Source organism: Accipiter gentilis, chromosome 23, assembly GCF_929443795.1.
Source record: "Accipiter gentilis chromosome 23, bAccGen1.1, whole genome shotgun sequence".
Lineage (NCBI taxonomy): Eukaryota > Metazoa > Chordata > Aves > Accipitriformes > Accipitridae > Astur > Astur gentilis.
Genome location: NC_064902.1, coordinates 16,413,507 through 16,435,643, shown reverse-complemented (window position 1 = coordinate 16,435,643; position 22,137 = coordinate 16,413,507). Strand labels below are relative to the sequence as shown.

General features: G+C 47.4%; 1 protein-coding gene across 2 annotated transcripts in view; it reads left to right on the top strand.

Moving 5' to 3' along the window:
• Nucleotides 1–22,137, top strand: part of CADPS (calcium dependent secretion activator) — a 222,069-nt gene that overhangs the window by 28,572 nt on the left and 171,360 nt on the right. For both annotated transcript variants that reach the window (XM_049826416.1, XM_049826415.1), the window contains exons 2-3: nt 15,199–15,312; nt 19,819–20,151. In XM_049826416.1, the coding sequence (XP_049682373.1) occupies nt 15,199–15,312; nt 19,819–20,151 (447 nt within the window). The remainder of the gene's footprint in view (nt 1–15,198; nt 15,313–19,818; nt 20,152–22,137) is intronic.

The window sequence follows — 22,137 nt, the reverse complement described above, 5'->3', positions numbered from 1 at the left end:
AGAGAGCTCAGCTACCAGACCAATTCTGAAGTCTCCTTGGTCTTCCAAACAGGCTGGTGTATGCCTTGCTCTTAATGATTCACGTTGGCCAGATTCTGGGTTACTCAAGATAAGCATCTTCATTCTGTCATGCACTTGCTGCATATGTCTGTCTGCTGTTAGCCTGCAATGTGGCAAAGGCATCTATCTTTCTGTGTTGTTTTTCTTTTCTGATGCTATCTTCTGTTTCTGTGCTTCTCTGTTGTATCTGGATGAATTGGGTTTCATTTTCCTTGCTTAAATCACATTTCTGTGAAAATTGTCTAAGGAATTAATCATAAAGCTCAACAAAATAGTATATGGTTTGAAAAGAAGTGGTCACAGTGCAGAAGATTAAAGGAAATAAAAAAGACATTTTGCCCCCCTAAATTTAAGAGGAGTTTAGGTACACCCCAGGAGATGGCATGGGAGAGAGAAGTGAAAATTGCAAAGAAGACACAGACGTGCATCAACCAGGAGTGACCTGTGCCTGCTAGTTCTGCGTTTGGGCTCAAGGAGCTTTTCCAGGGGTTACATGCTCCTGACAAAGACTGACTTTTGAGTCAGTGAGGGGAAAGTATCTTCTCCAGGACTGGAGCTGCACCTTTGCTTCCCAATGGGTAGTGGTGCTGAATTTCTCAGGTGACTTCTATTTCCAGCTTCCCTGGCTTTTCTTTCCAAGACTTCCTGTGGAGAGAAATTTGTTGCTGATTTTTGTTTGCCACAGCATGCATAATCTCTGGCTTTCCAAGCCCACAGCCGGGGTTTTGGCTGGAACCTGGCAGCTTTCTCTGCTGCGTGGGTCAAGCCAAGCACTGAAGCGGGGATGAATTGGAGGTGGAACAAAGTTTCACACCAGTTTGTCCTTCTCTTGTCAGTGTGGGCAGGATACTTGCCCACTCAAGTAACTGAAGTCTCTGAAGTTTGGAAACTGCAGACAAGGAGTGGCTGAATGGCAAAACAATGCTGGCATCGCTGAAAAAAGCCCTGCCAGCGTGAAACCGCTGCCACACCGAGGGGTACAGGCTTGTTCGTGCTGCTTCGCTGGCGCTTTCCTTTCGTGCGCACCCTGGCCTTGCCTGGCTTTCAGGATAAAACCTGCTTGGTTGCATTTCAGCTCGGTCCCCTCTTCTTTACGGGGTTTTGAGGCCATGTCAGAGGAGCTGCACCAGCTAACGAAGCCATTGCGGTGTTTTTTGGCAGCGCCCGCTTTCACCTGCGCACCTCGAGAGCTCGCCGCTCCCTCCCCATCTCTCGGCGTGCCTCCTCCCTCGCCCGGCTGCCAGGGAAGCTTGCTGCCGTTATCCCAGAGGGGTGTGAAGGCATTTGTCTTTGAGACAACCATCAATCAGGGACGCCTCCTCCCGAGCAGGCTGTGTGGGCCACTTCTGCAATATGTCACCGGGCCGCGTGCCTGGGGAGAGGCGATGGCTGGCTGTGCCGGTGCCTGCCCATCAGTTAGCACCGGGAGTGAAACTCTGGGCTCCTCTCATTCAAATATTTTGGGGGCATTTTCAGGTAAAAGTCTGGATTCCCAGATCCTCAGTTCTGCAGCTTTTATTTAAGCAATATTTAAGATTAGTATTTTTCCTTCCAATTTCTGCAGGTAACAGTTATCTCTAATTCTTTGGCGTAGGCTGAGGCTTGTAATAGGAATGCTTGAGGTTTGGTTGGTTTTTTTTGAAAAAAAGCAATCCACGCTGTAGGCTGAGGTGAGCTGGAGTCGCTGGGACTGTGTGTGCATGTACAGCACAGCGTGGGATCAGAGCACACGGGGTCCTGTGGTCCAGCTGCCACTGAGCTCCGGGATCTGCCACCAGCACAGACCTGCTTCCAGAACATAGCCTGTTCCTCACGCTTGCTGGGAGGAGGAAAATGAGAGTAGTGATTCAACGCATTGTGCTCATTTGGGGAGCTTATTTTCCTGCTTTTTGTGGTTTTGACTCCGATGGTTTCAGTGACCTCTTACACGGCTGCTGGGAGCAGAAGTGAAACTCTGGGGTGGAGAATGCTGTAGGCAAACTCTAGCACAGCTGCCTTTTATGAAGAATAATTTGATTCTGTCTTTTCCTCTTTCTGTATGCCCACGTGTTTTCTTCTCCTACAAACGCTCCTCTGAAATTATATGCTTCAAATCTGCAGTAGCTGTGTTGCTTTTTTCGTGGGGGTTTCAACTTGTACTCTCAATGTGCAGACAAACTCATTACCAGATGTAGTAACAGGCAGTTCTTCCCTCCTGCCCTTTAGGACTGTACTGTGCTGCCTCTGTGCACAGCCTGCTCTCTTCCCTCCTCCTGGGCTTTTTCAGCCAGTGATAAGGTGGCATAAGAGACATAAGAAATCTGGATTTTGGGCTTGGACAACATATTCTGGGGGTGTGTTGAAGAGGGTGTTTGCTCCATCTGTTACATCCCCTTCTGCTGCAGGTCACTGCTCATGTAGCATCAGTTTGCAATTCCTCTCATCCACACACAACCTGCAAGGGAGGAGCAGAGACAGCTCATCTGATGGGAAGGGGATAGCAGTGGGCAGTAACCCTCCCAGCAGAAATGCCCAGAGCTCATCACTCAAAGCCCTTAAAAATATCCTGCCTAAAGCCCAAAGAAGAAAAATGGCTCTCTCCTTTTTGAGACAGCCTTCAATATACTACACTGCACAGGAATCCTTAAAACAGCTTTCCTAGCTTTATACGAGAGAGGTTTTAATGTGTAATCATGTGGTTTTGGAAGGGATCTTTATGTAGGGCCATATACAACTGTTGTGTTGAAAATTGCCAGACTTTAAGTAGCTAATATATAATAGTGGTAGCAAACTTGCTTTTTCTGGGTTTGTTAGAAAAGCTGGATGTTTAGAACTAGTATCTTTCACCTTCAGCCAAAAAAAGGCACTACAGGCCATCAAGGCACAAAAAAAAAAGGCGCTCTTTTTATGTTTTTGGGTTTGGGGGTATTTTTGTGTTGTTTTGTTTTGTTGTTTGTTTGGGGTTTTTTACTTCCAGCTTACCAGTACTGTCTCTGTCTCCAGGCTGGGTTGCAGATGGGTGCTGGGAGAGCCAGGTTGGACCGGACCAGATTTGGCTGCATTTGCTGTCTGCGCCAGGGAGACAGCATGTGATATCTTGCAGTTGGGCCCGGCTGTATGGGGCTGGATGGCTGGTTCTGGGTCACAACAAGCAGCTTTGGGGGGTGTTATTTAGCTCTAATTAAACTTGGCAGGAGGTGAAAGGCAAAAGACAACCAGCATTCCAGCTAGAGGCACCAAGGGCAGAGAGGGACAGTCACTCGGGGAGCTAGGATGTCCCTCATGCTCCTGCCAGATGCCCCCCAGGGATGCTTCAAGTGCATGTTTATTATGGCATTACTTCTTCCACTCTACCGGTGGGTTTTGCTGGGGGGAAGGTCCCAGTGCCAAGCCGTGGGTGGCCCGGACATCTCACCCAGGGGGTCTCTGTCCTTCCACCAGTTCCCCAGCAGATCTCCCTGTGTTGCAAAGCTCAGACTGATCACTGCAGACTCCAGAGCCTGTCAGCCAGCAAATGGCCTTTCTCTTACCTTAAAAACCATTCTCGAACTCCATGCCTAATTTCACGCAAGCAGCTAATTGTCCTCTTTGCAGATGCCAGCACGGGACCTGCACATGCTGCACGCATGCTGCGTGTGCGCTGTAGTGAACGTGATTTCCCTAGCTACATTTAATTTATATTTACAGCCCAAAGCTGAGAAAAGGCCACTGTTTCCTCCAGCCTCCCCTGCCAAGTGAATGTGCTCCGAGCCTGGAAATCTGAGTACTTGCTTTAGTTAAACTAGCCTTGGGGGGTATGTCCCCATCAGGTTCTCACGCTATCTCTGTGATGCCTCAGATAGTTTGCAAGATTCGCCCCTTCCATTTTCAGCTTTCTGACGTAAACTGGGACCAAAGACTAGGGCTGTGGAAGGAAATTGGATAATTTCAACGGTGCCTTACCTTAAAATAAATATTAATAATCACCCCAGTGGAACAATGTTATTGCAAATAATGTTCCCTAATGCCTCTGAAGGAGCAGACGTTCATTCTTGGCTATTTTGGGTACGTACCAGCCACCATGCAAAAGCATATTCCTATGTCTCTGCCCGGCAGTGGCGATGGAAAGTTGAAATGCTGTGTTTTCTTGCAGTAGTTTGCTGCCTCAGAACAAACTACCTTTTACCAAACTTTTTCTTCTAAACAACATGCCCTTGTAAAATCTGAGATTACTCACTTTAGCAGGAAATGTGAGGAGGAGGAGGAGGTGCACTACAGTTTCACACCTTTTCTCTCTTGTTTTTCCATCTAGAAACAAGTTCTGTTCTGGCTTGACTGATTGATTGAACCTTTTTCAAGTGCTGTCTGAAGGAGACAGCTTATCTTTTACTGGATCAGAGATGTGTTTGGCTCTTAAACAGATTTTCTTTAAAATCTGGGGTGTTTTCTTTCTTTTTGTTTGTTTCCTGGAAATCATAGCACATGCATAGAATAAGGGAAAACTTCAAACATGACAAGTTGTACTTAGAGCCCTGGCATGTAATAGGTTAGGTCTCTTGATGGGCTGCTTTGAAAATGTGCTTTCTTTGGAAAAGAAATATTGCTCAGACCTGCGTCTGCTTCCCTTGCCACCCCAACAGCCCAATTTCAGGTTGATCTAGACAGCAGCCCTCCATTTTGGGGGGGTGGTGGTTCCCCCAGCTCTCAGTGAGGGGCAGCGGGTGCGTGCAGGATGCCCACAGCAGGGCTGAGCATTTCAGCCTTTTCTGCCTGGAAGCTTCTCTCCATTTCTTGTATCTTGTTCAGACCCATCTAACACATTCCCTCCCCTGCTTACTTTGCTGGGCTGAAAACAGCACTTTCACCGAGGTTGGGACACACCGGGAGTCCTTGAGTCTCCATTCCTTTGTCCGTTGCTTCTGCTCAGTAAGAACTGTTTTTAAAATAGCTTGTGACATGGAGGAAAGTTAAGAGCTTAATGATGAAAATGGTACAAAATTAACTCCGGTGATGGTCAAAGTACTTTTTTTTTTTTTTTTTTTTTTTTTTAACGAAAAAAAAAAAAAGGAGACAGGCTGGTTTTTTTGTTTGGAGATCTGAAGTGTCAGTAGGAGATCCTTAGTTCTGGTTGTTTAATGTTTTCAAGTCAGCATGAGCCACTGTATACATTAACCAGGAAGGACGATTAGCTTCTGCAGTATGTAAGGTCTGCCTGGAGTGGGAACATAGAGATGAAAATAGTTCAAATAGTGATTTAAAAGTGCCTTTCTAAAAGTAGCTTGCTTTTCTTCTTGGACAGCCCACCATCCTAGTCTGTGAGAGGCTCTCAGTCTTTTCATGCGTGTAGCCACTTCTGGAGAGAAGTGAAGTGCTGTTATTCTCCTTTCACAAATGGGAGATGCGGCACAAAAGAAGCAGGCAACTGGGCTGTTGGAGAGCGAGGACTTGCCTGGATACTGGGACACTGCCCTCCTCTATGGGGGACCCACCAGCATGCACCAACTCGTGTTCCCACCCTATCCCTCACCCGCTTTTTGGAGTCAGTTAGTTTATGGATATTTAGCTGTCTTTAGGCTGTGCCTGGGATCTCCAAACGCAGGATATACCAAGCCTTGCCTAGCCCCTAAAGTAGTCCAAGAATGGAGATGCTTGGGTGGTATCAGCAGCAGTGTGGGTTACTGATCTTCAAGAGTACTGTACTGTCCAAGTAACATTGACCAGGTTGGTGGGAAGAGGTTCTCCACTGATAGTTACTCCTCAGGAGGGGCTGGCAGGGTGTCCATGGTCAAAGGGGCTCTGGCCACATTCATCAGCTGAGTAAAACCATTCACTTTTATGCAATTCTTTTTTTTGGGCACCTGGGCATCATTTGTGAATGTACCTTTGTAGCACTTGTAGGAGATTGTCATGGTTCAACCAGGACAGAGATTTTGCACAAAATTTTTTATTATTAAATAAACACAGTAACAGCTATCTATTGCAGGTGATTGAACTGAGAGATTTTACATGCCTGTCTCGGTGATAGAGCAGGAGGCTTGGAGCTTTGTGGCCACTAGGCAATAGATGTGCAGCATCCATACCCCAGACTGACTTTTTTACTTGCTTTGTCAGTAAGGCTGTAAAACATCTGAGTTCTGGGAGTTGTCCTCAGAATATACTGGAACAAGTACAAATTCTAGTAGGTTCATAGCCCAGCCTGTCCCTGACTTTTCCAAGGGACACAGCATGCGTGACCCATGGGAGATGACCTGTGACATTCTCCAGCTCCACACCATGCCCTTCCACTGTGCAGCACTCCATGGTCTTGAAGCATGAAAGTATGCGAGGTAATGTCTCAGAAGCTGTGTCGCATCAACACTCACAAGCTTCAAGTGACCATGTGTTGTTTGCCAACCGAAGAAAAAAGAGGAGTGAAAATGTTACTGTTCAAGACTGCCTTTAAGGCTCAAGAGGAGAAGAAAGACCTTATCTTGATCCTTTTTCCTGGGCTAAGGTGGTTTTTTTTTTTTTGGAGGTCTCAGAGCAGCAATGGACTGTGCCTACCACACGTACTGCACTGTTGGAAGAAAAGAGCAGGCTGAGCCATTTCTGTTGCATTTGCAGAGAGCTCCTGTGCCGGTCAAAGCAAACATGACTTGACCTGCACCTCTGACCCAGGCCCTTGCTAGCAGGATTTTCCAGAGGAGGCTGTGTAAGTGGTTGCGGTAGCAGCCTTCGAGACCTGGGATAAAGCAGAGGGTGACTGGGAGGGAGCAAAGAAGGTGTTTGGGCTGGAGTGAGGAGGAGGAGAGAAGCCAGCTGCAGAGTCCAGCCTGGAGCAGACCTCAGGGCAATAAAGGGATTTGTCTCCTGCCTTTGGGGCACCCAGTGTTGGGAGGCTGTGCATGTCACTCTGTCCATCCTAGACAGCCTCCATTCTATTTGCCTCCTGGTTTTATTTGCTAGCTGTATTTCTGCTAGTATTTTTATGGGTTTGTTTTTTCTGTTTTATTAACAGAGCAGCTACACTTTTACCACAGGCAGGATGATGCTGGGCTTTCTGCTGAAAGCTGCCAGATCACGATGATGCGTTCTACACAGCAGAGCTTACCAGGCGAGGCTGCCATCACAGCAGAAGTCACCAGGGAGGTTACTTAGAGCAGCAATTGCCCCTCAGCCCATGCTCAATCCCTGGCTTAGTATTTCATCATTGCTATTTCTTGCTTATATTTTGTGCTGGCTTCTCCATTTTTCTGAGATCAAAGTCATATTTTTATTAGTCGGTAAAAAAATAGGGGCACGTATCTGTTTGATCATACACAGAAAAATACCCAGCAGGGCTAGCTTAGTCTGTTGGATCTATTGCAAACTCACTCTGCTAATGGCTTGCTTAGGTAAAATAAGATCAAAGTTGGGAGAAGTTCCAAGTTATCTGTGCTCTTGTCAGGTGGCTCCATCTTGGGGTTATTCACTTGCACACCAGCTGCAGAGAAAGGACCAGCCAGGAGAAGAGACAGACAGCAGGAGAAAGAAATTTGGAGACAGGAGCAGAAGTTCCTGAACCTGTCAGAGGTGCTTTTTCCAATAAGTGTGGTTGATCTCAATCGAAAAGGGGACCATTTGCAGGGGGGAGATGCAGGGTTGGCATGGGAGCGTTGGATGGACACACCTGGTACAGACAGATTTAGCAAGTGAAGCAGGCAGTGGCAAGGTATCTTTTGATGTTTCTACACCTAGGCTTGCCCTGTGATGGGAGGTTGCAGAAGGAAGGTGTAGCTTGGAATGCACCAGGGAGAAGGTCGTCATGGCAAAGACCCAGTCCCAACTTCTGGCTTTGCTTTCCTCTTTTAGCATGGTGCATCACTGTGTTTCAGAAAACAGGAGCAGCCATAATAACATTTTAGGTCTTTCATTTATGTTGAAGAAGTGTGCCTAGCTGGCAGAGTGAATCATAGAAAAGAAATGCACTCGGGGTTTGAGAGGACAAAAAAGAGCATCCACGTGTTTCAAAGAGAGCGACACGGAGCCTGCGCTTTGTCTCTTCTGACAAACCTGCTACTGGATGTAGTCTGGGGCAGTGGAAAGGAGATCTGCTCTGCTTCATCTAGAGGCTCTGTGCCTGCAACTGGCCTAACCAAAGGGGTTGATGATTTACCTTCCCGTTACTTATCCAGCAATACTTGAGCCTCTTTAAAGAAGAAATGTTCTACCAAGTGCCAAAATCATTTAGCACTCGCTGCACGTGCTGCAAAGCTGCTGGAGTTTGCTGGTAATAACAGAGGTAGCAAGAGGTCCTGGCAAGGATCGGAGCTGATGCTGTGGTAGGGCACCAGCTGGGTGGTAGCTCTGGCTGGGCAGAGGAGGGGGCTTGCTTCCTCTGCAGGCAGCTCCGGTGGGTTTTCTAACCCCTTCAGTCACGTTGCTGAAGCAGACATGTACCGTTAGGTCAGGAAATATTGTTCTTGTATTGTTGGGCTGCTTGAGTGAGAGGTTGGTTCAGTCTCTGAGCAGCAAATCAGCACTGGGCTGGCGTGGAAGGACACACGGGCTGTTTGCGTTGCTTGTCTCCAAACCCAGCATGGCACAGGTGGGTACATAGGAGTGTTGCTTTTGGAGGGTCCCCACCACTCTGACCCATCCCCAACACATCGGGTGGGCTGAGCAGGCAAGGGCACGAGCTGCTGCAGGCAGAAGGGTCTGTGTGTGCCCTTCGCTGCTTTGTGCGTGCAAACCCAGGCGTGGTGATGGCACAATCATTTTCTCTGCAGCAAATCATCTGGGCACCTCTTCTGAGAGAGGAAAAGGTGGCACCAGGTTAGTGGCCGGGGACGTGACCGGTGCTTTCCTTATTTGCCATCCACAAAGGAGGAGTGTGGCTGGAGAAAGGGTGGGTAGTGTGGATGCACCAGGGCCTGTAAATCATGGACAGCGTGGGAAGGCAACAAATTGAAGTGCCTACAAAGAGGGAATTGTATAGACAGCAGTAGATCAGTGGGTGTGTGCACAGTGATCCATGTACGGTCAGACTGTAAGGGAAAAGGACGTGCCAGACCGGTATCCCTGGAAAGATGGATTGTGGCTCTCAGAAAGCAAAGCACAAGGAGCTCTCTCTGGTAACAAATATTCAACTTCTCTGAAACAACCAGAAAATACACTGTTAGGCAGCTGGGAAAAGTTCCCCAAGACTGGCAGTTAATGCTGGTTCTTACATTAACAGCGAAAAGCCAGTGACGTTCAGCTGTTTGCAAAGCAGCCCCGTCTGCCCAGGAGAGTTTGCAAGTAAAACCCCAAACGCTGCGGATGTGAGTCACCCCCCGTGTGGTCCTCTCTCTCATCAGGGGGAAAGCAGCATCGGCGCAGGGAGAACCTGATGTGTTTTCCCAGTGCAAAATAACCTGATGGATTTTTTCCAGTCTCATGCCTGTTGCTGGGGCTTCTGGCCTCTCCCCCAGGGCCAGCACTCAGCTGCTCTGGCACCCCGCACCTTCTTCCCTCCCTTCCATGTTGTTCACGTCGTGGCTGGTTTTCTGACTGTGGAAGCAGTGATGATGAGGGATGCTCATTCAGTTGGTTTAGCTTCTTCCTAAATCACCTGCTGCTGAGGAGCAATAAAGTATTTATTAGATGTTATGAAACCAAACCCAGAACAACAGCACAGTGAGCAGTTAAATATTCCTCCTTGCAGTGGTACCTGAACGGCAGGTGCCCTGAGGAGGAAGAGCTCTGTGGTGCTCTTGGTCTCTCTAGACAAAAGGCAGAGGTGCTTCCCCTGGGAATTACCTGCAGTCCCCAGCTGAACCGATTCCTGCGAGACACGGGTGATACTGATGGGCTGAGCCATCAGGGACCGGCGTGCAGCACCATGGTGCAGCCTCGTGTCCTGGCTGCGGGGCAGACCCTTCTGGTGGGGTGCGCTGGGTGCAAGGGCACCGTCAGCCGTCAGTGCACCGAAACACCCAGTCCTCGATCAGAGGTGTTCAAGTGTGGCAGTAAAGGGGGTCACCCCTCCACCCCAGGGGTGCCTTTCACCTGAAAACCTCCTTCTACAGAGTTCAGATCTGACAGCTATTCCAGCAGCTGTCACATTGATGGATATGGCTTTATTAGCTGGTTTGAGTACACGTACAGCTGTGGATGGGTTATTCAGTAGCCTGCCACTGACAAATCAGCGGTTAGTCCTAAAACATTTGGCAATCTACAATCTAGGACGGCCTGTCCTTGCAAACCTTCTGTTGGATATGGTACTGCCATAGGGTAATGGAGGTTACAGTGGACTTCTGGAGGTCTCTGTCCCAATTCCTCTGCTCAAAGCAGGGCTCCCTACCAAACCAGATTATGTTCATGCAATCAGGTTGTGAAAATTTGCAAGGCTGGAGATGCCACAGCCTCTCTGGCCCCCCATCTCAGTGCTGGACCACCCTCACTGCAACATTACGCAAGAATTCTTATAAATTCTTACGAAACGCTCCTTTCTATTAGCTTTAAAGGCATGTCATCTGTGGCTCTTGGACATCTAATACTGTTGGTGTGCATCATACAAAGCTTGGAAAGGCAACTGTCCTGCGAGTGCAAGTCATCTTGTTTTCTTCACACATGCAGGTTTGAAAGTTCACTTTAAAAAAGTAACAATCTGCAGAAGTTGTTCTGGTTCTTTGAAGTTCAAAGCACCTAAATCTGAGAGTCTGCTTTGAGCCCATCCATGATACAGCATGGGGTATAAAACATCTTATTGTGTAATATAGACCCTAAGCAGCGAGCTGTATGGCCGTACTTGTTCATGCATGCTCAGACACAGCAAAATGTTCTGGAGAGAGGATGGATTAGTGGGGCACGTTGCTGTGTATAACTTTTTTTAGGGAACTTTTCTGTGCCAAGCAGCTCCTCTTTGCGATGTTTGCGTTCCCTCAGTGTAGGCGAAGGAGGCTGGAGACCATGTGCAGAGATGGTGCCAGCTGTTCGCTGGCTGGAACAAATCTGGAGAAGGTGCCATGGCTCTGTGCATTCAGGTTTGCGTTCGGCTCTGAGTCAGATGGAATATGTGCAGAAATAACACATAGCAAGAAAGCTGCCAGTGAGTGTTTGTCCCGAGGAGGTTGGTGTGCCGTTTGTTGAGATCTCCATCAAGCACATTCAAGAAATTGCCTCTGTGATTTGCTTGTGACCATGGTGGGGACATGGCACGTGCCAGAGATTGTTCCACCCTATTTCTGAGGTCACTGGGAATGCAGTTTCTCTTTAAAAAAAAATATTTAGACCAAGAAGGTAGGGAGCATTTGGATACCCAGATCTAGTCAGTGGTGAGCTCTTTGCCGTAATTTAGTCTGTTATGGAGAAGACCTCTGCCAAGCTTCTTATAAAAAGCCGTGCAATCCACTAAGGATGCCAGCCCAAAGCTCCATGGGAACGCTGCCTGATACCTGTGCCAGGAGTTCATCATCTCTGACTCAATTAATTACATTTTTAATATGCACGTGTGTATCTGGCAACTTAAGTACTCACATGCTTTAGATTGATAAAGGCTGTGAAACACTCTGCATAAACTTGCCACAATATTAACTTGGGAGAGTTCACTTGGGTCCAGAGTCACTGCATGCAAGCAGGGTGTTCTGCAATCTCTGTCAAATGCAGAAATGACTGTTACTTCTTTAATGGCTGTCACACACTGAAAGAAGTTGTGGGGAAAAGCAGTGGGGGTTGGAAAAGCGAGGGAAGGTAAATAGAATAAACTTCTTCCACCCACCACGGTACTCCTGCTTACTCCCAGTTCTCTACTTCTCTCCTGTGTGACGGCACCTGGATTTGTATTTGCATCAGGGGCAGGGATGCTCTGCCCCCCACCAGTCTTACACCCGCGGGGCTCGCAACCCAACAGGGCTTCACCTCCGGCCGTAGCTGGTGTGAAGGCTGTGCTATTGTACTGATGTGCTTCGAGGGGGAAGCAATTCTATTGTTTTCCGCTATTTGTAAGCACGCCACGGAAGGTAACTCAATGGGAAGTGGTTTGTATTGGCCCCTTAGTAGCCTTACTGAATCTGCAGAAGCTGTTGGCTTGCTTCATGTGGGTTTCTAGCTCATCGCTGGTGACTCTAATAATGAGAGATAAAGTAACACCCCTGCCTTTAAAACACTTAAGCTTCCAGGCGGGTGTTCAGGGCACGTGCTCTTCTAAGCCTGTGGCGCGTTGGTGGCATTGCTTGGCCCTGCTTAAAGGCTTTGGAGCGTGATATTGGGGCTGAGGTGACCCCCCTGCCCGAGGGGCAGTTCTGGGCTTCGGCAGCAATGCCCTTGGTGCCCAACAGGGAGGGGAAGAGGCGTAAAATAGGAGATGGAGCGTGCTGGGCAGATTTCGTTGACCTGCAGGTCTGACTGCCCTCTGCTTCCCGGCTGGTGCTGACTTTCTGCACCAGGCGGCTGCTGCTGTGCTGCAGAAGCTAAATTTAATATGAAAGGAGCTTAATTCTGGCTCAGATTGTCTGCTTTCTTGATAACGTCCATAACAGTGGCACAGACGCAGATCAATACACCAGTGCTGCTTCACGGTCTGGCGGGGATGGAAGACCGAGGGTTCCGTTAGCCAAGGACTGGGCCATGCTGCAGCCTGGTGTGATCGGAGAGGATCTCCTTTTCCCTGGATGAGGAAAATACTTGCATAAAGCTTGGGGGCGAGGAGGAGGCGACTGACGCTCCAATAGAGACAAATCCAGTGATTCATTTCCACAGCCCCCAGGGGCTCACATGTGAGCTGTGTATTGGGAGTTTCTAGGAATTTCAAGGAGCATCATTAGTTTTGAAGGTAGCCCATCAGTATTGAGGAAGGAGCATGAAATATTGCTGCTAGATGGCATTATAGAAATTGAACAAGCAAGGACTTCTGGAGGTTGTCCTAGGAAATCTGGAAAAAAACCAAACAAAAAAATGCCACGCACATTGTTAAAATCCCAAAAGAAAAGCCTCTTGGCTCAGAGTATCTGTGCTCTTAGTGTGTCTGTCTTTGTGCCTCAACACCCTGATTTCAGTGTTACCTGTAGTTTTCCTGTTTCTTTCCTTGGTTTCATACGGCCTCTATCGCCCCGTCGTTTCTGCCTGACATTCACAATGGTTGCTAATACAAAACCGTCAATACATTTAATTAACATCCTGCTTTTCTCTTCTCCCAGATAATTAAATGCTTAATAAAAACAGACCTAGCACCTTCCCACAGGTGTCTCCCACTCAATCACTACATTGTCTCTGGCTCCTCTTATCGCTGACCCAGTTTTCTTTTCAATTCCATCAGGGCTTCCATCAGCTCAGATAGGTTTGGAGCCTCCTTTATGTCTGATGCTGTGCATATTGCCCAAGGGCTCATGATGTCTAGGGTGCTCTTGGCAAACGCCACAAAGGGTTTTAGGTGCCTAACAAGGCAAATGGACTCTTAGAGCCAAAAATTAGATCCTGCCAGCCTTAAAGCTGGGAGCTTTTGGCAGTGCTTTTCCACAGGGCTTATTGCAGATGATGGCCAAGGCTGAGGTGGGTCAGGTTAGAGGGACAATCCCTGCTCCAGCCCTTTGACGCTGAGCCTTGTTGCATGTGTGAGGCCCTGTGAAGTGTGGGCTGCTGTTTTGGGGGTGGCAATTACCCATCTTTCCAGCACCCCCAGGGATGGCAAAGGCTGTTCCATGTTTTCTGAAGCGGAGCATATTGAGTCTTGCTTTATGTCACTTTGATGAACACCTCTCCATAAGCAACAGGATAAACTAATCCCAGATTATCACATCAAATTGCCATTGCTCACTAACCCTACTCAGTGTGGTGTTGCAGAATTAATTACCAGTATTCATGATGTTTGTTACTGCAGTCCCTAAACACCCCGTGTGGCACATCATCTAGATCTAGTGATATTTATCGTTGCATTTTCCAAGTGGTCCCTCTTGTGCTTTTTATCACTAGTTGTGTTTACCAGGGTTCATTATGCTCTAGTTGTTTGGATCTCTAGTTTTTGATACTTTATTCAAAGCCATTTAGACATTTAGAGTGATTGTTTTTATTTTTCTTTTTAGTTCTAATGGGCTGATTTCTTCTGCTGGCATACAAGTGGGGGAAAAAACCCCTCTTCTCTAGACCTTTTGGTCATTAGTAAACAGTTGTCCTAATTCTTACTGCTCTCTCTTCCCTTTAAGTTTGAAGTTATCATATATACATCTTGTTTGCTTCCTTCTCTTTTGTCTAAATTAATTCTTATCCTCAAACCTGAAGTAGCCACGTGGTAAACGAGGCATAACTACAGTTAAATGCCTGCAGTGCTTCAGCATGAGTGTTATCAGCATCTTAAGCTGTTGTACTGGCATTGCTGGTACATGACTTATGTGCCTGCTGTGACTTTGACTGCGCTGCAAGCTGAAGATGTGGGTGTTTTTAGCTATATCTGTTTTTAAACTGACAGATAAATTGGCAAAATAATGTCATGTTATCTTACAAGGCTGGAACAAACCCTTGTAAACTTTCTATTGATGTCACTGTGCAAAAATAAGAACTATCTTGTAAGTTGTACCAGCTGTATGCTGGACAGAAGCTGTTTTGATCAGCAAAGAGACAGCAGAGAAGGTCCTTGCTAGGCTAAGTAGAAGAGGTTTGCCCTCTTATGATCTCTTTGGCATTAAATGGCATTAAATTATTTCACCACTGGTCCCGACTGGTGTTTTATATGTGACAAGACAAAAGAAATGAGCAAGGGAAAAAACCGAACGAGGAAAGACCAAGGCCCCGGAGTGCTGAGGAGTGCCATCTTCAACAGCCAGCTTGCAAGGCTTCCCGTTCAGTGATAAAACCGTATCTTCTGAATGGGAGGAGAGGCTAAATGGGGAAGAGATTGCGCTGAAACAGTCTTTTCCAAGCATGCACACAGTAGCTTGCTTTTGACTTAGGTGTACCTGAAGCGGTAAAAGTCTTGTGTGCATTTTGTGGTGGCAGAGTTGTTTAGAAGTGATGTCGAGGGTGGTTTTAGGTGCTCACGATGCTTAAATGAACTTGCCAGGCTGAAGAGTGTGTGTGTGTGTGTGTGTACCCATGCATGGCTGATTCCTCATCTATTGCTGCAGTCCCCAAAGGGGAGCAGACATGCACGTCATTAGCACCCTGATAAGATATTGCAGAAGAATTAGTGGGGTTTTTCCTCATACAAAACTTTTCTTGACTTATTTTCTCCTTTTCCATGTTTTGCAGATAAGTAAGCAGCAGCTCCAGACAATCAAAGATCGTTTCCAGGCCTTTCTCAACGGAGAAACCCAGATTGTGGCAGATGAAGCTTTTATAAATGCTGTCCAAAGCTACTATGAGGTAAGGAGAGACAATACAATATTCATGTGAATCCTTGTTCTTGCCGCTATTCACAAACGGGGTTGAATTCTGAACTAATGGATTGTCCTTTATCAAACAGCACAAATCAAACACAAGTGCAAGGCTTCTTCTGTCTGATGTCTGGTATATCACAAGGTTTGTGAGGTTCAGTGTTTGAACGTGCAACCATATGGCAACCATGGCAACCCCTACACCATGGTGTATCCTATAGCTTGATTATGGGGAAGATCGCCCTTCCTTTAAGCCCTTCCTTAAATATCTTCCTGATATTTTAAACAGTGTACTCTAAAACAGGGAAGATGGCACAATACAAAATACATGTCACGTGCTCCCTCTGAAAAATACCAAGAGAAAACTGGGCAGCACGTTCAGTTCTCGCTGAAGCTTTTGCATTGTGTCTAATGACTTTGGGATTTTCAGCAAGAGTCTTGTCTTTTCTTTTTGGTATGACAAGTGCTGTAAAGCAAAGGGAGAGGGAGGAGGATGTACATCTACAAAACTAGATGATACCAAAGAACATGAAGCATCATTCATAATTGTGCAAAAGAATAATTATGCATGTCTGTCTTTTTGCACCTCTTTGTATGCAGCTCTTAATGCTGCCTTTCATATCTTTTCTCAGAAGGAAAGCGCTTCTGTTTTTGAAGGAAACAGTGCTTGTGATTTGTATGAGGAGTGTCGCCTATTTTTTTTGTTAGCCTTTCTGCAAACCATTTCTCTTTCTCCCTAGAGCTATTCTGTCATAAAAGGTGAAGATTTTGAATTGCCTACATAAAATATTTCTGTGGAAGTGGAATCTAAGAGGGGACCAAAATCAGATACTAAAACTGAAGAGAATTTTAACTCTATAAAAAATGGCAGCAGCTGCTTCTGTGTAAGGAAAGCACAAATTATCCCTGGATTAACTCTATTAAACCGGCCTAGTAGTTACTGCTCCATCATCCTCTGTACAGGAAGGAAGCGGAGAGTAATTTACATCTCTTATCAGAAAAGAAATTGCCAAGGGATCATCAGTTTATCCACAGCTTCACTGAACAGATGCTCTCAGAGAAAGTTTTCAAGATGGCGTGAGCTGCATTTTAGGATCTAAGAGCAACGTAATCTGTTCAGATAAGACTATTGGGCAGGAAAAGGAAGCTGCTTAAAACCAGGCAAAATACATCCCTGTTTCACTGGTGGGTCTGGCTGAGAGTGTGTCCTGATGAGCTCCAGAAGTCCTGTGCTGTGTAATTACCCCAAGTAATCAAGTGTACATGAGCAGTTGATCAGCTCTAGGTGTCTGCAAGCCCTATGTCTTCAGTTCAGCTGGACACTCCACCTGCTCTGTCCTACTTAAAGCAGGCCACAGAAAGCATAACGCATCTCTCTGTGTCCTTTAGCACAACTTTCTTTTTCTTCTTTTTGACTGTCGGTCTCCTTTAATTTATCACCGTGTACTTTCAGCTTCTGTGCAGTTGTAGCATGTCTCTTCCTCGGCACCATCTGCGGTGGCACAAGGCAAAGCCTCGCCGCAGAAAGCCCCTGCCCCCTGTCAGTGCCTGAGCAGCGTTCTCTGCTGATGGTGTTTTCCTTCCTCCCTTCTCTGCAGGGGGGTGCCCACCCTTGGTCGAGCCATGGTGCAATCGCAGCAGATCCTGCTTATCTCAGCTCCTGCAAATCTCAGATTTTTATGCAATTGACTGTGCCTTGGATGGATGCTATCTAGAGATAGGCGTTTAGGTACTGACTTATAAAGCTGCATGGTGGCTTGGGAAATACTAAAACTTGGGGTTTTTGCTCAGCTGAAACTGGTCATCTCTGTGCAGGACACGGCTGGTGTTTCTAAGGGGTCCACTCACTGACAGTGCAGAATAGGTTTATTACCTGGGGAGTGATTTCTATTTTGCTGGAGAAAGAAAGAGGTAGAGGTGACATGGTAGGTCAGGGATGCGTTTGTTCTTGCCATGAACATGTTTGCATGGCCACATTCTGCTGTTAAGTCTGCTGTCACGGGGTAAGCGTGTGATTTCCAGTCTTAGACTAGTTGATGGGCGCTATCAAATTGAAAGATTGAGTGAGCTGAGCAGGCTCCACTGCAAAGCACCGCTGTGCCTGCAGGAACGCTGCAGATCCATGTGTGCAAAATGGGCCCAGCATGCTCCAACAGACACTCCAGGAGACCCTGTCTCATGTCTTTTTACTTCCAATGAGTAAAGCTTTGTCTGTCAACCAGCACTTTACTCAGCAGTCCCTTTAGTGGGTATTATGGAAATGCTTTGTTAGACCCATTTCCACTCTGCTGTGGGCAGATAGAGCCAGGACCACAGGTGACCTGGGGGCTTGTCCATGGACGTGGCAGGAGATGCCTGACCCAGCTCACAGAGGCCAGTTCCCTTCTGCATGCTCCTCTGTATGCACCCACGCTAGGCTTTTGCTCCAGCAATTCTAGACTCCTGGCAATCCTACTAGGCATTCTTACAGCTGGGCGATTCACCTGGTATTTTCTAAAGAAAGCAGCTCGCTCTGCAGGACAAAACACCTCTCATCTTTTTTTATCTTCCTATTTCACGGTCTTTTTCTGCTGCTTTGTGTCTGACTGGCGCTCCCCCCGCGCCTGCCTCCTCTCTGCCAGCCACAGCTCTCCTGGCTTCTGCTGGCTGCTGCTTCGCACCCGGGGAGGATAAATCAGGACTGAGGGGAGACGGGCAGTCAGGTCCCTCTGCTCGCAGTGCCGTCACCCCTCTGATGGGGGGGAGTATCACAGGTAACCACAGCCGCTGGTGCTGGCAGGTATGGGATGTCACTAGCGCTGTCGCACAGGGTCAGGCCAAAGGCAGCCGGAGAGGATGATTAGAGAGGGGACGTGGGAGCCAAGGGCTGTACACCATGACCTCCCACCGTTTCCAGCAGTCAGTGTGCTGGGGACTTTCTCAGCTGCGTCGGGAGCTTGGATTTTGGTAGCTCTCACCTATTACTTAAAAGCACCTGCACACACCTGGGGTGTTATCACTCATATTTAAGCACTGCAAGGAGATAAGGTGCTGGTATCATTTCAGTGTGGACTGAAGAGGCTACTGGTGGCATCCTGCCTGTCTCGTCTGCAGGGAGCACTCCCCAGCACGGTGATGTTGGAAGGAAACAGCCCAGCTTTCCTCAGCAGCGTTTTTGGGCTGGTCCTGGAGCAAAACCCACTCCCACTGCTGATAGATGCCTATGCCATCAAGCATCTGGGAACATGGAGTGCCATGTTGCTGATAGGTATTAAAAAAAATCTACCATGTCCTTAGGTCATCCTCAAGTTCTTTAATTATTGAGAACTGACAGATACACCCCTGTGCTGGCACAGCTTCTTCCCAGCTTGCTGCATTCATCCGTTCTCAGCATCGTTAATAAAACAGCAGTTCTTGCTGGGCATTGATTGCTCTCCTGTGTTCAGGGCTTGGGAGAGGAGAGCCAACACAATATCCCCCTGTCCCTCTCTCGTCCTTCAGCTCTGCATCGTTCCCATGACATCTCCTGGTCTGCAGGAGTCTGTTAGGTTTTGACCCTTCTGTTGCTCTTGCAGTGGGAAGAGCATCTTCATCAAACGCCTTCTCCCTCCCTTCTGCTGTCAGTGTCCTGCACCTTGCAGGCTGCTCTCTCTGCAAAGCCTTCCCAGGCACCCTCAAGTTGTGCTGAGCCATCCTGTGCTACTTCAGCAGAGTTGGAGCGGGAAGGGATTTGGCCTCATCCACCTGTGGCCATGTCACCTTTTAGCGATCTGAGTTGCCTTGGTGTTTACCCATCAGTTTGCAAAGATCAGGCCATTTGTCCTTGCCCTTTCCCAGGGTGTTTTAATGGTGCTCTTGCAGTGCTGGTTGCCCAGGGTGGAAAGACCAGGGTATGGGAGAAGTGGGACACACATGTTATTTAACTGAAGGTAACGTTAAATTAATTAATACAATGCCATTCCTGTCATCTTGTGACAGCAGGGCAGTCTGCAGAGATCTCCTCCAGTGTAGTAGCTTAATGTAAGCCTGCTCCTTGCACAGGTCAGAGATTTCCCAGGAGCCTGGCTACCAGGATAAATGCAAAGCAATGCTGTTGACTTGAGGAAGATGACGAGGCTCCCTCTAACAGGGCAGAACTTGGCTAGGTGAATGTTGTTGTGCAGTAACTTCCTTATTAAAACATTTGATAGAGCAAAATATAATCCTGTTTTCCCAAAGTGCATTTACGTATCTGGTGAGGTGCGACCGCAACATCGCATGAAGTCCTAATTGCATCAAAATGTTCCATTTTAGCGGATGCAAAGCAGAGCTTCACCTGATTTCATTATCCTTCCCAAAGTACAGCGGAAACCTCTGTCGATATGGCAACATGTGGTTGTTGAGTGAGGAGCTGGAAAGTGTACTGGCAGGCAGTTAGTGGGCTTCCCAGCAGTGAAACCATGTTTTGTGGTACTTAAGGGGGATTTTTTAATTTTCTTTTTAACTGACACCGTCTGAAGTCACCCTTTTTTTGCAGGTATTCCTGAAAAGCGACCGTGTTGCTAGAATGGTGCAGAGCGGAGGGTGCTCAGCGAATGACTCCCGGGAGGTCTTCAAGAAACACATTGAGAAGAGAGTGCGCAGCCTGCCAGAAATTGATGGCCTCAGCAAGGAAACGGTCCTGAGCTCTTGGATGGCTAAGTTTGATGCTATTTACCGTGGGGAAGAGGATCCCCGCAAGCAGCAGGCTAGGATGACAGCGAGCGCTGCCTCGGAGCTCATCCTCAGCAAGGAGCAGCTCTATGAGATGTTCCAAAACATTTTGGGGATCAAGAAATTTGAGCATCAGCTTCTGTACAATGCGTGTCAGGTAAGGTCCTTCTCCCAGGCTGGGTGGGAATGGAAGGGGTTTTCTTGGGGAAGGGCTTGCCAATGGGAAATATTGCTATTATGAACTGGAAATTTTGGGTTTGACCAGACTGTTTTTGAGAGAACTTCCAACAAGGAAGCAGGGTTTGGTTCATGGCAGGACTTCTGCACTGCCAGTTTTGTTCCGGCTGTCCAAGTGGGCCTCCTTCTCTTGTTTGTGCTTGTTTTCTTGTGAAATCCCATAGGATTGCTGAATTGGGAAAATTTTATTCCTCCAGCTCTGTGTCTGGATGACCAGGTCTCTGATGGTGCCTAAGTGGGCTGTTTTGCTGTGACTTGCTTGCCTTTCCTCTGTCACATCACCAATCTAAATGACAGAAGTATGTTCTGGCAGCCTGCAATAACCTTATTAGTACTTGAAGCTCAGATGCCCCTGGGGTAGATGTCTTATGCAAACTCATTTATTGAGGTTGTAAGGGTTTTCCTGAAGTAGATGGAGCCCCTGTGACCCCTGTGGTGGAAGGAGAGAGTGTCCCAAATCCCCATGACCTCAGGGTGGCTCTGCTTGTGCTATGAGTTCCCAGACAGATGAAAACTTTTCCCATTCCTGTCTTTTTCTCCCCCAGTAAGAGCCAGTTCCCCAGAGGCACAGAGCTGGGACGCTGTAGTGCTGCTTGCATTTCCAGCAGCTCTTGCTGAGGTTTGTCAGTGGCTGTCCAGGCTGTTGGTGACCCAGATTACAGTCCCCTGCTATCAGATATAAATATCACAGGCAGGTTAAAGGATGTCAGAGTCACAGGGAGGGTAAGGTAATGCTGTGGAATGTTTTCTGAGGAGGAGCAGACTTCAATCTCTCCCCTGTAATTCAGGGCTTCAACTCCTTACTGAAACTAATACATTTGAGACCAATTCTGTCTGTCTTCTGTCTAGACATTTCCAATTCTTTTTAAGACATAGAAAATTACGTTTGATCTGGTTTTTCTCCTGTAAAGAGCTTAATTATCTTGCATTTGTTTTTCTTCATCTCAGACCTTAATGGCAGAGTAGGGAGAGGATAATAAATGTCCTTGAGTAAGGCATCTTCATAGCAAAAAAGCAACAGCAAGGACTGCATTGGTCCTCGTAAATTATATTTACAAACCAGATTCTATGCCTCCATCTTCTGTTGGAGGACTTCTTTAAAATCAAAACCACAATGTCTTCAGGGATGTGTTGAGAGCAGAGTCAGTTCTGCAGTGGTTTTTTTGACTTAAACCAGCTCAAACGCTGTGTCTTTCATCCTCCCTTGACCTGTGCTCAGCTAAGGAACTAGGGTGGTTTTGCATGAGCGTGTGTGTGATCCTATTCTCTTGCTTTGTGGGTCCCGGTGATGCAGAAAACAGTATTTAATCGTGGCTGCTGTGCTTTGTGGATGATCTCTGCTTATGAGAGCCTTTCTGGCTGACACCACAAACCCAGTGGGTGCTCCCTGCAGATTGCCCCATTGCATTGAGCAACCTGTTTCCTGCAGTAGGTCCTGGTTTTACTCTGAAAGTGAAGGATTTAATTCTGGGTCTTTTCTAATACTCAGAAGCAGAAAACCTGTAATTTAAGTTTTTAGAGAAAGACGTCATTTCTGTTGAAAGCAAGTATTAGCACGGGAGTTACTCTGGTTTTAATACCTGGATAGTGAGGATTAGCTATGCAGAAGGGAAAGCCCTTTATACAAGGCACGGCTCAGAAAGCTGCCAGGCCAGCAGTTGTACAGCCTTTTGGTATTTTCCTGGGGTACAGTATGAGTGGTTACGGTGCCATGGTGCCAGCATGGTGGGGTGGGAGCCTGCCCCGCGGGGAGCGGAGGTGGGAGCAGGTCACTGCTGCTCCTTCTCCCGTTAGGTGCTGTAGGGAAGGCAGCAGTAAGCACCCAGGGAAACTGCAGGCTTTGCTGTGGGGACCCTTATTTCGGTGTTACCTGTGGTCATGTCATCTGGGCTATAGCAGAGGCATA